Source organism: Carassius gibelio, chromosome B6 (genome assembly GCF_023724105.1).
Source record: "Carassius gibelio isolate Cgi1373 ecotype wild population from Czech Republic chromosome B6, carGib1.2-hapl.c, whole genome shotgun sequence".
Taxonomy (NCBI): domain Eukaryota; kingdom Metazoa; phylum Chordata; class Actinopteri; order Cypriniformes; family Cyprinidae; genus Carassius; species Carassius gibelio.
Window position 1 is genome coordinate 3042939 of NC_068401.1, and position 15057 is coordinate 3057995.

The 15057-nt window shown below is 36.4% G+C and overlaps 1 protein-coding gene and 1 long non-coding RNA gene across 2 annotated transcripts; one reads left to right on the forward strand and one right to left on the reverse strand.

Annotated features, from left to right (window-relative positions):
* The first annotated feature begins 328 nt into the window (after window positions 1-328).
* Window positions 329-14488, forward strand: LOC127960047 (protein ILRUN). Its single transcript, XM_052559590.1, has 5 exons — window positions 329-601; window positions 1836-1990; window positions 2327-2524; window positions 4869-5173; window positions 11673-14488. Exons 1-5 carry the CDS (start codon window positions 438-440, stop codon window positions 11706-11708), a joined length of 858 nt encoding a protein of 285 aa, XP_052415550.1. The 5' UTR covers window positions 329-437; the 3' UTR covers window positions 11709-14488.
* LOC127960053 (uncharacterized) lies at window positions 3095-4995 on the reverse strand. Its single transcript, XR_008154324.1, has 3 exons — window positions 4848-4995; window positions 4440-4503; window positions 3095-3138 (listed from the first exon to the last, which is right to left on the reverse strand). It is a non-coding gene; the product is annotated as an uncharacterized LOC127960053 (long non-coding RNA).
* Window positions 14489-15057: the final 569 nt, after the last annotated feature.

The window sequence follows — 15057 nt, forward strand, 5'->3', positions numbered from 1 at the left end:
CTTTAGTAAGAGTACACAACTTCATTAGTTATTCATTAGCAATTAACGAAGCACATGCCATGGCAATGCAATTGCTGGACATATTCTTGACATACCATGTAAATACAAAAGTAGGTATTCGTTTAACGTCGTTGTATACAGCCTGTATATCAAAGTACCACGGTGTTATCTTACATGCAACTATGGTACTACAGTAACATAGTAATGGGGCCTAGGGTTTGAATGAATGCTTTGGATTACGAAACGCCACAGACTCGGTCGAATAGCAACAGCTGACGTTCCTCCGCAGTCCGCACCATAGTTACGTCGCGCGTAACGTCACGCCCCGCCCCGCCCCGCCCCGCCCGCAGCCATGCGTACTGAGCTTGTTATCGGCTCGCTTGTTATGACTGGAGAAGGCCTCGGACTCAATTAAAACTTATCCGCGGGACAGCCGCATGCTCATGGAGGGCATGGACATAGACCTGGATCAGGAGCTCATGCAAAAATTCAGCTGCATGGGCACCACGGATAAAGATGTCCTCATCTCGGAGTTCCAGAGGCTGCTGGGCTTTCAGCTCAACCCGGCGGGCTGCGCCTTCTTCCTGGACATGACCAACTGGTGAGTCCGGGGACTCGGCGCGGCCTACTCTTGAACTAAACATAAAGAGTTCTCTACTACGATTTATTGCTTTAAAATGTCTTGCACGTCATAAATAGCATCGCTAGGGCAGCTTTCGTGAGCCCAGTGGAGTTTAAATGGATCTCAAGCGAAAAACACAACAAGCTAGTGGCTAACTGACTGTTTACAAAGCCAGCAAATGTAACGTTTCAGCTCATATGAACTATAGAATTAAATATATTAGACATTTAGCTTCTTAAAAATGCAATTTTTTAACAATATGGTTTGTTTTATGTCAGGTGTCAAACATGTTAGCTTGTTTGTGCTAGTGGCTCGCTACAGTAACGTTACTGGTTGTGTCTCAAAACCTTATAAGTTCCCTATCTAAGCAGCATATTGGGGCTTTTAACTTAAATTGTTTTTGACGAGGATAGTGCATTCAAAATGCTGTCTAGGTAGGGGGCTCGCTATGTTTTAGTCAGACATTGTCCAGTTTTGTTAAGTCACGACTCTTCAAAAATAAAATTTTGCTTGATGACAGTAATATATTAGTTTATTTTTATTGGTCATAAGCAGCATAATTTATTGATTGTAAGTTGTTTGTGTTTGTGTGTGTGTGTGTGTAAATTTGGTGTTTGTTGACATGGAAGGACTGTTATAAAGTTTTCTTCAGTTACGTAATGCACGAGTGTACTTTCATTTGAGGTCTTACACACAGGCCAACACAAGTTTGTCCCTCCTTTTTTTGTTTTGAACATGACTTTACCAGTACTTTACTATTTTATTTTATCATTCAGTTTATCTGTGTGTGTGTGTGTGTATATATATACACACAGTCACACAAACATACATACACACGTGTGTGTGTGTGTGTATAGTTTATTTATGGACTCGATAACAGCTTTTATAGGTTACATAGATTAGTCTGGTTATAGCTGTACTGTATGTTATGCTTCTGCCAAGTTTTTAAGTTCAGCTTTGTAATAAACCTTCATTATGAATCTTGTTGCCTCTTTGACAAATTGCTTATGTTCCTCTCTTGTAAGTCACTGGATAAAGTTTGCTAAATGCATACATATAAGTTGCATGATTGTTGGCTCAGCTTCATAATATCCATCTATTGGCTGATTAATCTGCTTTTCGTACATTTGATTTAAACATGTTGTTTTGTTCTCCGCAACTATGTTGACATTGAATCTCCAATATTGATCTGTCTGTATTGGTGTCTTATCAGGAACCTACAAGCAGCTATTGGTGCATATTATGACTTTGAGAGTCCAAATATCAACACGCCGTCAATGTCTTTTGTGGAAGATGTGACGATTGGAGAGGGAGAGTCCGTTCCTCCAGACACACAGTTCACAAAGACATGGAGGATACAGAACACAGGTGAGTGTTTTCTTGCTCAGGCTGAACACCTGTGTTTTATGCTTTAACAGATTGTAATTCAAAAGGGCACATTTTACAATTAAGTTCATTGTGGAATCTTTTGGGGAAGATGTAAATTCCTGTCTTATTCTTTATGTGCTCTGTAGTTATTTTGAACAGTTTTAATTCATGTTTGCTAATTTAAATCTGCATTATGGACTATTGTTTCCTAAGATTAACTGATATCAGAAGAATATCCATATTATTTTTGCTTCTTTTAAGCATTGATGATCTAGCCACATCACATTAAGTCCTCTGTTTTGTCAGACTTCAGTGTTGTTCCTGTCTTCGCTGCAGGTGCAGAGTCGTGGCCCCCAGGTGTGTGTCTGAAGTATGTTGGCGGGGATCAGTTTGGTCATGTGAACATGGTGATGGTGCGTTCTCTGGACCCGCAGGAGATCTCAGACGTGAGTGTGCAGATGCGCAGTCCAGCCGTTCCTGGCATGTACCAGGGCCAGTGGAGAATGTGCACTGCCACTGGACTCTTCTACGGAGGTGAGACACATTTCTGGGTTTCTCGGCAGCGGAAGTCGTCATAGTTGAATGTAAAATTTAGTTGGTTTAACTTGAAGAGCAGTAAATGGGAGACTACCACAAATATATATTTTGCATTCCAATTTGTGCAAATAGCAAAAGAAAAGCTCCATGATAGTGTTTTCATTACTTTCAATAAAATAAGGTTTTTGTAATTTGGTGCAAAGGGTATATAAAACAAAGAATAGTGTTAGAAATGTACATGCATTTAAAAAAATAAAATGTGAGAATTACGATGCTGATGACAGTTAAATGCATCATCACAGTCTTGTGAAAAGGGTCCATAAATGAACAGTCAAAGTTCTCAAGATATTAGGCTAAGAATCAGCCATTTAAAAGTAATAAAAATTATTAGGAAAATTAGCTGAATATTTACTCATCTTCATTAAACCAGTGACACTAAGCAATAGTCAAATAAAAAAGTTTTTGAAGTTACTGCCAATTTCAATGAATATTATTAACTCCGGAATGTTCATTAAGCATTATATTTTCATGCATGAAAACAGCTCCAGGAAAATTTGCTGAATATTTACTCACCCTCAGGCCAACATCTTCAGAACAAATTCTGACGGCACCTAGGGGTGGGCGATATCTCGATATTTAAAATATATCGAGATATTTTTTAAACACGATATGGATTTTGACATATCGTATATATCGATATGTTGTTTATATTTAATTCTGATTCCGCCACTTTGCTTCTTTGCCTTCTCTGTGCTGTGCTCGCCCCCGCCTCCTTGCTTTTGTCCCCACTCCCTTCGCGTGTATAGAACTAGTCTAAAAAACAAAGTCTAAAAACAAAAGGACAACTGGCTCCATTATATGGAGATACTTTGGTTTTAAGGCGTAGGACGAACAGAAGGCAGATGTCTAACGTAGGGCCCAATGATTTCCGCGATGCAGAAAACGCGGACGCAATCCAGTCATAAAAACGGTATTTACAGTTTAACGCGGAATGTCACGGAATTGGTTAAATTTTGAATGAATTATCAAAAGTAGGTCATGCACTTAAATCAAATCGCGATATAGACTAATATCTGCAAATATTAACCCGGAAAAGTCTATTTAAATATGAATCCTGCATGTTCTGCGTGTCTGTGTTAACGAATGGCGCAGAAGCGCGTCTTCATTCATTAAACACACGGAAGCGCGTGATGCTCGCGCTGATTTCAGCGTCTTTCCTATCACTGATAAAGATGTGAACACATGAGGAACATCTCCAGAACTGCACCGAGAGATTTGATTTGAGTAAAACTAGCTCATATCACATCATAGACTGTAGTATCACATACACAGAACTGTAAAGGTAAACCCGTCAAAATAAAAGTATTTGGCAGAAATATTTTACTATTGTTCAGCAGAATGTACATAGCTCACTAATACTATTATTAAAATGAAATGAACATTTTTTTAAGGAATAATCACACAACATTTCTTCCATGTTTTATTTTTAATAGTAAATCCCCTTTGTTTACCAAAAAATAAAGTTTGCTTAATTTTAAATAATTAAAAGATAAATTAAATAAATGTTTTATGCCTTCATTTGACAACCAGAAAAATGTAAATACACAGAATTTCTGAAGGGAAAAAATTTCACATAAGGCTATTTTAAGATTTTTTTAAACTAGTTTTTATGCATTTAAATAATTACACATGCTAAAACACAGAATTAGGTAACAATAAAGCATATGGTGAAGAAAAAAATAAGACGTTTCATAGGGCCCTAAACATGTAATATTTGGCATATTTGTTTTTGCAGTAGTTTTAGGGGGGTTATTTTTCCTGTAAAGATATCGAGATATATATCGCATATCGAGATATAGCAAAATATATCGAGATATATTTTTTGCTCCATATCGCCCAGCCCTAACGGCACCCATTCACTGCAGAGGATCCACTAGTTAGCAAGTGATGTAATGCTAAACTTCTCCAAATCTGTTCTGATGAACAAACAAACTCATCTACATATTGAATGGCTTGAGGGTGAGGAAATATTTGCCAAACACGTTGAGGTGAACTAGTCTTTCAAAAATAGAATAATATGCAAACATTGTGCAACAAATGTTTTAAAGTGATAGTTTGCCTAAAAAGTGGGAACACTGTGTTCATTTACTTTTCTGTGGAGATATGCAGTTTAACTCGTGTTGATTTAACCCCGTATAATTTTCTTTCTGCATACTGAATTCTAAAAATAGTTAGTATGATAGTTTGCCATTCAAAGCATTAGAGCAAAAGTTCTGAGTACTACAAGCAACTTTGGTGACTTGAAGGACATGTGGCTCACCTCTTTCCTCTTGCTGTACAGATGTGATCTGGGTGATCTTGAGTGTGGAAGAAGGAGGCCTGCTGGGCGTCACACAGCAGTTATCCTCCTTCGAGACAGAGTTCAACACGCAGCCCCACCGCAGTCTGGAGGGAGACTTCAACCCTTTCGCTTCACCACAGAAGAACAAGCAGGACACCAATGAGGATCATCTAAAAGACCCCGGGGGCCACTGGGAGGCCCCTCTGGACTCCATTCAGCAAGATCAAAATGGACTCAATCACACCTCTGTAAATATTACACCAAATGGTCTCCAAACCAACTTATCAGTAGTGACTTACAGCCAGGTATGTATGCCATTCGGAGTATTTCATTGATTTGAATGCAGATAAGCATGAGTATGGCTGGATGATAGAGAGTGAAAGTAGTTCATTGAAACAGACTGTTATAAAGATTTAATGGCATTTTTTCTACTATTGCATAATCAGGGGCACTATTGATACTCACCAAGTTCAATTGTGCATTTATTTTTATTTTTAATTTTCATTCGTGTCACAAATTTAAACTTTGCTGATATTCCAATAAAACCATTAACGTTTTATTAAATCAATTAAATCAAAATCACTCTAAATGCTCTCCTACTCTTGAGTTCCAAGAAGGAGACTTTTTAAATACCTTACAAAAGTTTGGGGTCAGTCCTTTTTTTTTTTTTTTTTTTCTTTTTTTTTTTTTTGAAAGAAAGAAATTAATAATTCAATCCAGTGATGCATTAAATTGACTAGAATTTACAGTTAAAACATTTCAAATGTTGGAAAAGATTTCTATATCAAATAAATGCTGTTTTGAACTTTCTATTCGCCAATGAATCCTGAGAAAAAAAGTATCACAGTTTTTACAAAGATTTGAAGCAACACAGTTGCTTTTGACATTGATAAAAACAAATGTTTGTTGAGCAGCAAATCAGCATATTAAAATGATTTCTGAATGATCATGTGACACTGAAAACTGGAGTAATGATGGTAAAAAATGTAGCTTTGCATCACACAAATAAATTACAATTTACAATATATTCAAATAGAAAATGTTGAAAAACACTGTTTTTACTAATAAATAATAACAGCCTTGGTTAGTATAAAATACTTTATAAAAAATTTAAAAAAACTTACCAGCCCCTAACTTTTTAATGGCAGCATTCTGTATATCTGTAACAAAAAATATATTTTGAATATTCAATATCACCAAGCTGTAAGTGTAAGTTGTCTGTTAAAATAATGGATTATTATGACTTGTTCAGTTACACGAGTCCAGTTCTGTGATTCTTATACAAATGTTCATGATTGAGTGGCTTTTTCCAAAGGTAAGTGAAAAGGTCAAGCCAAGATGGGTTCAGAAAACCAAGATAAAACACTCATGTCTTTTCAACACCCTCTAAAAATCTTCCTTTCATGCCAAACGTCTACACTGGAAACCTCTCAATGTGCTGACTGCCATATGATCTGTTTGCTCAGAAGGTCATGTAACAACAATGCGTCACCTTTTTGTTCCTTGCCCTGTTTTGTGACATCTCACCAAAGACAAGCACATTGTGATGATTCACTGTGTTTGGTTACACCTTTCCTCATTCTGCACATGTGTGATACAGCTGGGGAGGGGAGATACAGCTAAAATGGTTTCAGCCTTTTGATAATTCAATAAATATATCATTTCTGAACGTATCTGCTCTAAAACATCTTCTAATGCAGGGCCTGAATTTAATTTTTTAAACTGGGGGAATTCCCCCCTTACATGGGTCACATGGGGGGGATCTAAAGATTATGGGGGGGAGAATAACTTTTGATGCATCGGTCTAATTTAATCATGTTCATTTATTAATATCTACAGATTTGTATGCATGAATTGTGCATTTCCAGTTCTCAAATCAGTTAACAAAAAAAAAAAAAAAACTTTATACAAAATACATCATGCTCTTCAAATTGACATTAAGACCTCTGTTTAAACTAGGCCTATGCTATATATTAATGTCTATTTCAGTTCATGTGTTTCAGTTCAGTTCAATTCTTTGCTTTTTTTTTTACTTTTGATATTGATATCGTAAATTGATATTAAGAACTCAGTTTAAACTATAAGTATTTATGTCTTTCATACATTTCAGTTCTATTTCAGTCATTTTTTTCCATTTCTTTTTTTCATGTGACTTATTCTAAGTTTCTCATCTGTCTCCTCATCTTCATTTCTTTCCATTTGATGATGGCTCTGTTGAAGTCAAACTGCTCAAGGGAAGGTCCAAGCTCTGAAATGATCATTAGATTTGTGAGACTTGTATTATTCAGTGAATTTCTGAATTTAGTTTTGATCCTGTTTTGTGTGCTGAATCCACGTTCACACGACACACTCGCTACTGGTATGACCATGGCTGTCTGAATGAGTTTCTCCATTTCAGTGAAAACTTTTTTCTTTGGATCGTGATCTGCATCATCCGAACTTGTCTTTCGCTTCAGCCAACGGTCCATATTTAAACTACTACGCTAACCAAACAATTCATTGTCTGTGGCCGTGTTTGTGCGCGCGGGAAATATGCTGCGCATAATGAATAGAAAACAAGGGGAAACGCGCAGTCACATGCTCAAACAAGTGGAAAGCTCGGGCGCGCGCGCCGCAGTCTCATTTACACAAGCGCTTGCACTCTCGTGGCGTCTGTCGTTGCCATGCAACCAACTGCGCTCTCCATGATGACAAGAAGGATCAACAAAATATTAATTGATTTCTAGCCCTTGCGTTAACTTTATTACTAGATATATTTATGGAGATGAAAAATAATAAAGGCGCCCTGTACAGCTATGATCAGCTGTTCGGCAGAGCATTCAATGTTGTGACGCTGTAAGCTGATCAGTTGGTTCGTTGCTGCCGCGCTCTATCACTCGCACACCATAAAGAGCAAAATGTTTTTTAATGTTTCAGTTTCGTTATTACAACGACAATTTGGAAGCGGATAATTTCTTCACAAACGGCTCATTTTGACTCAAAATGTTAGAATGCTGCACCTTCACTTGATAGTGTGAATAAGATCAGCGCAACGCAGACCGCTGCATTGACAGCGTGAAACATGATCTGTCTACAGCAGCCAGGGCTCCGCCGTTTACTGTCTATGAGCTCAGCGCTGAGACAGAAAATGCCGGTCCAGCGCTGATTGAGGAATTAAATTCGAAAATAAAAGACAATTTGACTAGACAATTTGACATATTTTTTCTCGCATCTGTGAATTTATTTTTTAATCATTTGCTCTGAGATGAAGCAAATATATTTGTGCGGGAATTTCTCGCACTATAAAAGCTAACCTTGCGGGAATGGTTTAAATTATGCGCAATCCCCGCATTCCCGCACCGAAATTCAAGCCCTGTTCTAATGAGTGATTAATTAATTTTTTGACATTTGATTTAACAGCAATTGTCTTTAAGCATATGGAATATTTTTAATGTAATAACTTGATTTTACTGTTTTTGTTTTCTTTGATATTCTCCAATATAACAGTACATGGTAATAAATAGCTAGAATAATTTTTTATTTTTATTTTATTTAATATTAGTGGTGAATTTCACAACAATCTTTCATTTTGATCTTATGATTGAAATACTTCCCAAACCCAACCAACAGCATTTTCTTGTACGTTTTCCCTGGAATACTGGAAAAACCTGTACTGAATTTCCATGCATATAGCCAAAAAGGGCTGATTGGCTCGCTGACATTATTGCTGATTTGTGACTTGTGTAGTTGATTTAGTATGGAAGAAAAATAACGCCATATGTCTTTAAAACAAAAAAGCATGTTGAATAGCACTAACTGAAAAGTAATGCATTGCATTAACAGTGCTTTCATTTTATTGCTTTGTATTTCCAGGGCTTGCATTTTTAGATCATGAAATATAACGTGGTTGTTTATTACAGCTGGGAATATTTCAGTTAAAAATATTTCACACACATTTTCAGAATTAAAAATTCATATTCACCATCTAGAATTAACTTCCAAAATCTGTTTAAAAATGTGATGTATAATATTTGACAGGCAAATTTTGGTCCATTTTAATTGACTTCCACAAATTCAGTTGTTAAAATTCTACAAATTCACCATTGCATGTCTGGAAACTGAAGAAATAGCAGTAGAGCACTGATGCATGATTAAGTCATTTACAAAAACTGATCTGCAGAAATGGAGCAAGAGCTAAATAGTTTTGATTAGTGGGGCCAGTATAAACGTGGAAAGGTCTTCGCTGTTTCCCAAAGCTTACATGTTGGCTGCTCTCTCTACCACAAAGGAGATTATAATGCTATTTTACCCGACGCTGAAGTACAGAACTAACATGACATCGGAGGAAGACGTATATTGCTTTCGGTTGCTTAGTTTCTGTAACTTTGTATCATGGCTTGTGCGAAGCTGTGTTTTAATACTGGGTTTCCCTTCATATGTCACACTCCAGGATTCCCCAACGACGAGTAACACACCTCAGTGAACTAATACTGTGATATAAGACCTCAGATCTCAGAAAATGCTTTAATGATGATGTGAACTATTTTGACCGTTAAGCAGATGTACTTATTTTTTCAGTTCGTTCTATTCAGCATGTTTTTTTGTTTCAAAGACATATGCCATTATTTTTCTTCCATAATTTAGCTCTATAATGTTACGATCACCGCCAGGCATTGGCTTTAGCCATGAGGTAGTACTAAAAAAAGTACTTTACCCAGTGGAAAACCCCCCAAAAGTGAACCGTACTGTGCCACACCATGCAGTGGTTAATTAATGTCTTGTGAAGCAAAAAGCTGGTTGTGAGAAACCAAACCATCATTAAGCTGTTTTAACTTTAAACTGATGCCTCTGGCCAATCCATAAGAGGTAATGCTAAATTTCTCTGGATCCATTTCGTTAAATCAAAAAACAAAAAAAAGCTATTTGGGTTGTTTTCTGATTTATCAAAACAGCCTTTAAACTATTTAATAAATTGATATTGAGATATGTATATATAGTCTGAAAAATCTGGCATTTTATCTCCCAGCCCCATGTGGAAATTTGTTGTCCTGAATTTGGCCTTGATGTGTACCTGTGAATGTCAATCTAGAGACTGTTTATTAGGCCCTTAAGGGACTTAAACTTTACCTCTCGGCCACAAGATGGAGTTCCATACAAGCATGTGAGCTGATGAAGAAATGTTATTAACCAGTTAAAGAAGTCACTGTTGAAATCTCAGATTACTAACAGTAAACCCATTGTCTACATCCACTATACAAGTATTGGGACACCCCCTTCCAATGAACAGGTTTGACTGCTTTAGTAATTTCCATAAGTAGACTACTTAAACTTCTTGAGCCAAATCACCAAACACCAATGACTGTTACCTATGCATACAGTCATTTAATAGATACTTCCAAAAGTGTTGAAAACAACCAAGATGAAAAGAATTTTTTAAATACATGGATTATGTTTCCATTGCTTTGTTTCCAGTTTTAGAAGTGCATTTTACTGTTCGAAAGAAGGGGGTGTCCCAATATATATGGTGTATGTGCAAGTCAATGGTGTTTGCTGATGAGGTTTTGGCTCAAGGTCCGTATTTAAAGTCAAACCAGAGGTGTTCGTGGGATTAGGTATCAGGACTCGGCTTTCTGCGAACCAGTCAAGTTCTTCCACACTGACTGAATCAATCATTTCTTTTTGAATCTTGCCTTGTACACAGAGGCATTGTCATGTTAGAGTAAAAAAGGTCTTGTCCAAACTCATGCTATAAAATTAGATGCACAAAATTCCCTAGAATATCACTATAAGCTTAAACATTAAGATTTGTACTCATAGAAATTACTAAAGTAGTCAAACCTGTTCATTAGAAGGGGGTGTCCCAGTACGTTTGGCAATATAGAGTATACTCCCAGAGAAACAAGTTAAAGACTCTTAGCTTAACTATCTGCAGGCCAAATATCTGTGTAAAACTGGGTGTTGATACCATTGTTACTCATCAGATTTGAACTAATTCTCAGTATTAAAGGGATAGTTCTCCCAAAAATCTAAATTGTCATTAATGACTCACCCTCATGTCGTCCCAAACCCGTAAGACCTCCATTTATCTTTGGAACACAGTTTAAGATATTTTAGATTTAGTCCGAGAGCTCTCAGTCCCTCCATTGAAACTGTGTGTACGGTATACTGTCCATGTTCAGAAAGGTAAGAAAAACATCATCAAAGTAGTCCATGTGACATCAGAGGGCCCGTTAAAATATTTTGAAGAATTGAAAATACATTTTGGTCCAAAAATAGCAAAAACTACGACTTTATTCAACATTGTCTTCTCTTCCGTTTCTGTTGTGAGAGAGAGTTCAAAACAATGCAGTTTGTCATATCCGGTTCGCGAACGAATCATGTTCAAATACTGTTTGAGTAAATGAATTACTCCGGGATATTGGTTTTTTTTTAACTCAGAGGGAGTGTCAGCCACATTAAAAAAGTTTACAGCTTAAGTCATTTGTGGATTAATGCTTATTGGAGACGCGAACCGTCTAAAGTGATTCAGTTCGATTTGGTGAACCGTTTCAAAAAGATCCAGTTACATTGAATGATTCGTTCGCAAACCGGATATGACAAACTACTTTTCACAGACTTGCGCTGAAGGAGGGACTTTAGCCAGAGATTTTTTTTTATTTTTATTAAGAATGTAAGCAATCACACATGTTTTGAAGGTATATATATATATATATATATATATATATATATATATATATATATATATATATATAATAAATAAATAAAGAAGTTTACAAATGGTCTTTAACATTAGTGTTTTATCTTATTGTTTCTGTTTCTTCCCAGGGCATTAATGGACCCTTCCCGTTCGGACAGTCTTAAGATACAGAAACCGCCGAGTAGCTCATCAGAGCTGCTGCTTTTGCCCTTTTCCAGGGTTCAGTGAGAGGAGGAACAGATTTACTCTAAAGACTTGGTGACCCTTCCTCTCCACCAACGCACCACAACATCACATAAATGTGTGGTCAAATCTGTTTGGCTCCAAATCAATATTGAACCAACACCTGAGTTACGCATGTGTGAATGCTAGATTTAGATGAGTGCTAGAAATTCTACAGAGATATAATGAAAAATACACCGTTTTTTGATCCGTATTGTCACAGTACAGCAGTAAATTCAGATGTGTGATTGAGTGCACGAATGCACAAGAGAAAGAGAGGCAGGACGGGTGGGTGGATGAATGAATGAATGATGAGTGAATCTTACGAGAATGTGTCATGTTTCACAGTAAAATCAATAGGAGAGCATAAAATTTTTATATTTTGCATACAGAAGATAAAACATGTTTTTAGGACTTTAAAGATATATATATAGTTTTTGTTGAATCAAACTGTCACATTTAATTGAAATATTTCAATTTTAAAATTGCACTTTTTTATAAACCTAATTTAAATGCAAACAATTAACATATGGCATATTTACAATTTAAATATATATTCTGGCATTCACTACCATAAAAATAATGTCACAATAAAGGTAATCTTAAAAGTCCTAAAAACAGACTTAATTTTCTTTAAGCTAAGTATAATTTTTCATTTCTTCCTTTTGGTTTTTTGGTGGAATATGTCCAGGGTTTGTTCTTGACAGATTTTGTGGGAGTCACCTCAATTTGTGTGCAACTGAGTGTTTCAGCCATGCACAAAAGCCATCAACAAAGAATGAATGCCCGGCAAGTAGATTTCTAATTTTTCATCAGTGTTCTCTGACTTTTTCTTTACAAACTGAAGAGTTTTGAGAAAAAAGGTCAATGTGCCTACTTGGAGGTTTAATTGTGTAATTTCTTCATATGGTCCATGCCAGCCACTTGTAATTGCTTATTACAAAACTGTTCTCTGGATTCAGTAAAAAAAGAAAAAGAAAAAAAAAGAAGCCCAGCAACCTGTACAGCGGACATGAGCACATTATAGTGAGAGTCTCATTATATTGAAGTATACATCTGTACTGCCACCACAGGTCAAGTCATAGCTGTCGTCAGAGATCTTGTCGCTGTTATCTTATTCGTTTACATTGATGTTGTTCTGGAGTTCCAGAGTGCTGATGTCGGTTTTCCACTTGTAATGACTCAGTCCATCAGAGATGATAGCAAGCAGATGTGGCTTCGGTTCCCTTGTTTACTGACCCAGGAGTTCACAAGCATGTCATTGATTTTCCCAATCACACATTTCTGTCGTTCACCTAGACCTACGATGGTATTAAGCTGTTTTAAATGAGCTGAGGGTGTTTTAATGAGGGGAAAGTGTGAGAATGAGTTCATTTTAAAGGAATATTTTGGATTAAATGCAAGTGAACGTCATCTGTGACAGAAAATGATTTGGATTTGTACCTCTCTACCAGAAAATGCATTGACATGTATGTGCCTTCAATTGAAGTCTGTGGAAAGTGCACTACTTCCATTGAAATTGCATTTCCCTACACTTTTTTTTATTTTTATGTTTAATCTTACTAAGGTACCAGTTATTTTCTGTGGTAGCATTTGCATTTATCCAAAAATATTCCTTTTAATTTGTATTCTGGAGTTGTTGCCGTGTGTTGAAATGGCAGATTTGGAGTTGGAACGCTCCTTATAATATTTTTACGCATTAAAGGAGTTTTGTGGAGTTAATTTGGTTTAAATCGTGCCTCTGTGTTTGGTATGATGGAAAGCTTCTTGGATGTTTATATCCTGCTAAATATATCTGATTGGCTGTTTCACTCATCATTTTCTGTTTTCTGTTTCAATGGTTAGGCAATTTGTAAGACATAAAACAAAGTTAACAAGTCTCCTACAATGTTTTTCTTTATTGGTCTTTCTACTGAAATAAACGTTACGTCATCTGGATGAAAGCGTTTAAAGTAATTAGCTGCTATCCTCAAGCAGTATGCAAATCAATAAGCCCAAATTGACCTTTGTCAAGGCAATAGATTAGTGTCAGCATGTCCTGTTAAATTTAACATGTCAGCCAATTCTTGTCCGTTTCCCCACAGTTCTATGCACCTGGAAAATTTTGCCATTAACAATTCTGACCTTGTGTCCAGTGTTTTCGAAATGCTGTGGCTTCAGTTTTACATTGCAAATGATCTATGCAGTGTTTTAAGGGACAGCCCCTTCCATATTTCAAAAAGTTGCACTAACAGTTGAAGCATAAAAGAAGTTAATTTTCTCAAACGGGTCTTTTTTTTTTTTTGTCGCCGTTAGTACAGAAATAAACCGACGTTTTGCCTATTGCTCAGCCCATAAACAGTTCATTGGATGATACCATCGCTTCATCAGTCAGGTCTTCCTTTGAGCTGTTCTTAGTGAATGTCCTCATCCCAAGCGCTGCACACTTCACAGCCTCCTTCCGATTTATAATTACACTCTGGAGTTTTTTTTTTTTTTTTTGCTGTTGCTTATGCATGTGAGAAGTGTGATTGATTCATTGTTGCATTATTGTCTTTTTTCTGATTTCTTTCTTTTTTTCTGTTAGCTCTGTTGGGTATTCTGCACCGTGGCATGGTGTATGATTGAGCGGAGAGTTTGCATAGAGTCCTATGATAGCACAGTGAAAAAGAGAAAATATGAAAAGCCTTTTCCTGTATGTATAATTGAACATTTGTATGATTAAATTAACACTGAAACATGATTCTGTCGTCTTGTGTTTTGCCTGCAGAATAAGTGAGCAATGTGATTGGTTGAATCAGTTCTCAAAATAAATTATAAACTTCTTCTTTTTTACCTTTTACCTTAAAGCATTACATTAAAAAATTTTTGTCGAATAGTTCAGCCAAAAATGTTCCTTCATCAGAACAGTTTTGGAGAAATATGGCATTCCATCACTTGCTGATCAATGGATCCTCTGCAGTGAATGGGTGCCGTCAGAATGAGAATCCAAACAGCTGATAAAAACATCACAATAATCCACATCACTCCAGTCCATCTCTTAATGTATTTTAAAACTGCATGTTTGTAAGAATCAAAAACATCATTAAGGCGTTTGAACTTTAAACTGACACTTTTGTCCAAAACAGCCCATAATAACACTTCTTCCAGTGAGAAAATACTACCATAAAATCTAAATTCTTTGTTTAGAATTGTTTTGGACTGTTGTTTTGGTTGTAAACAGTGCTTGATCTGTGCATCTGTGATTTTTCTCCTGATTCTTGATTCAAAGTTGACTTTTTTCACTGGAGGAAGCGGTGTTTTTAGCTGGAA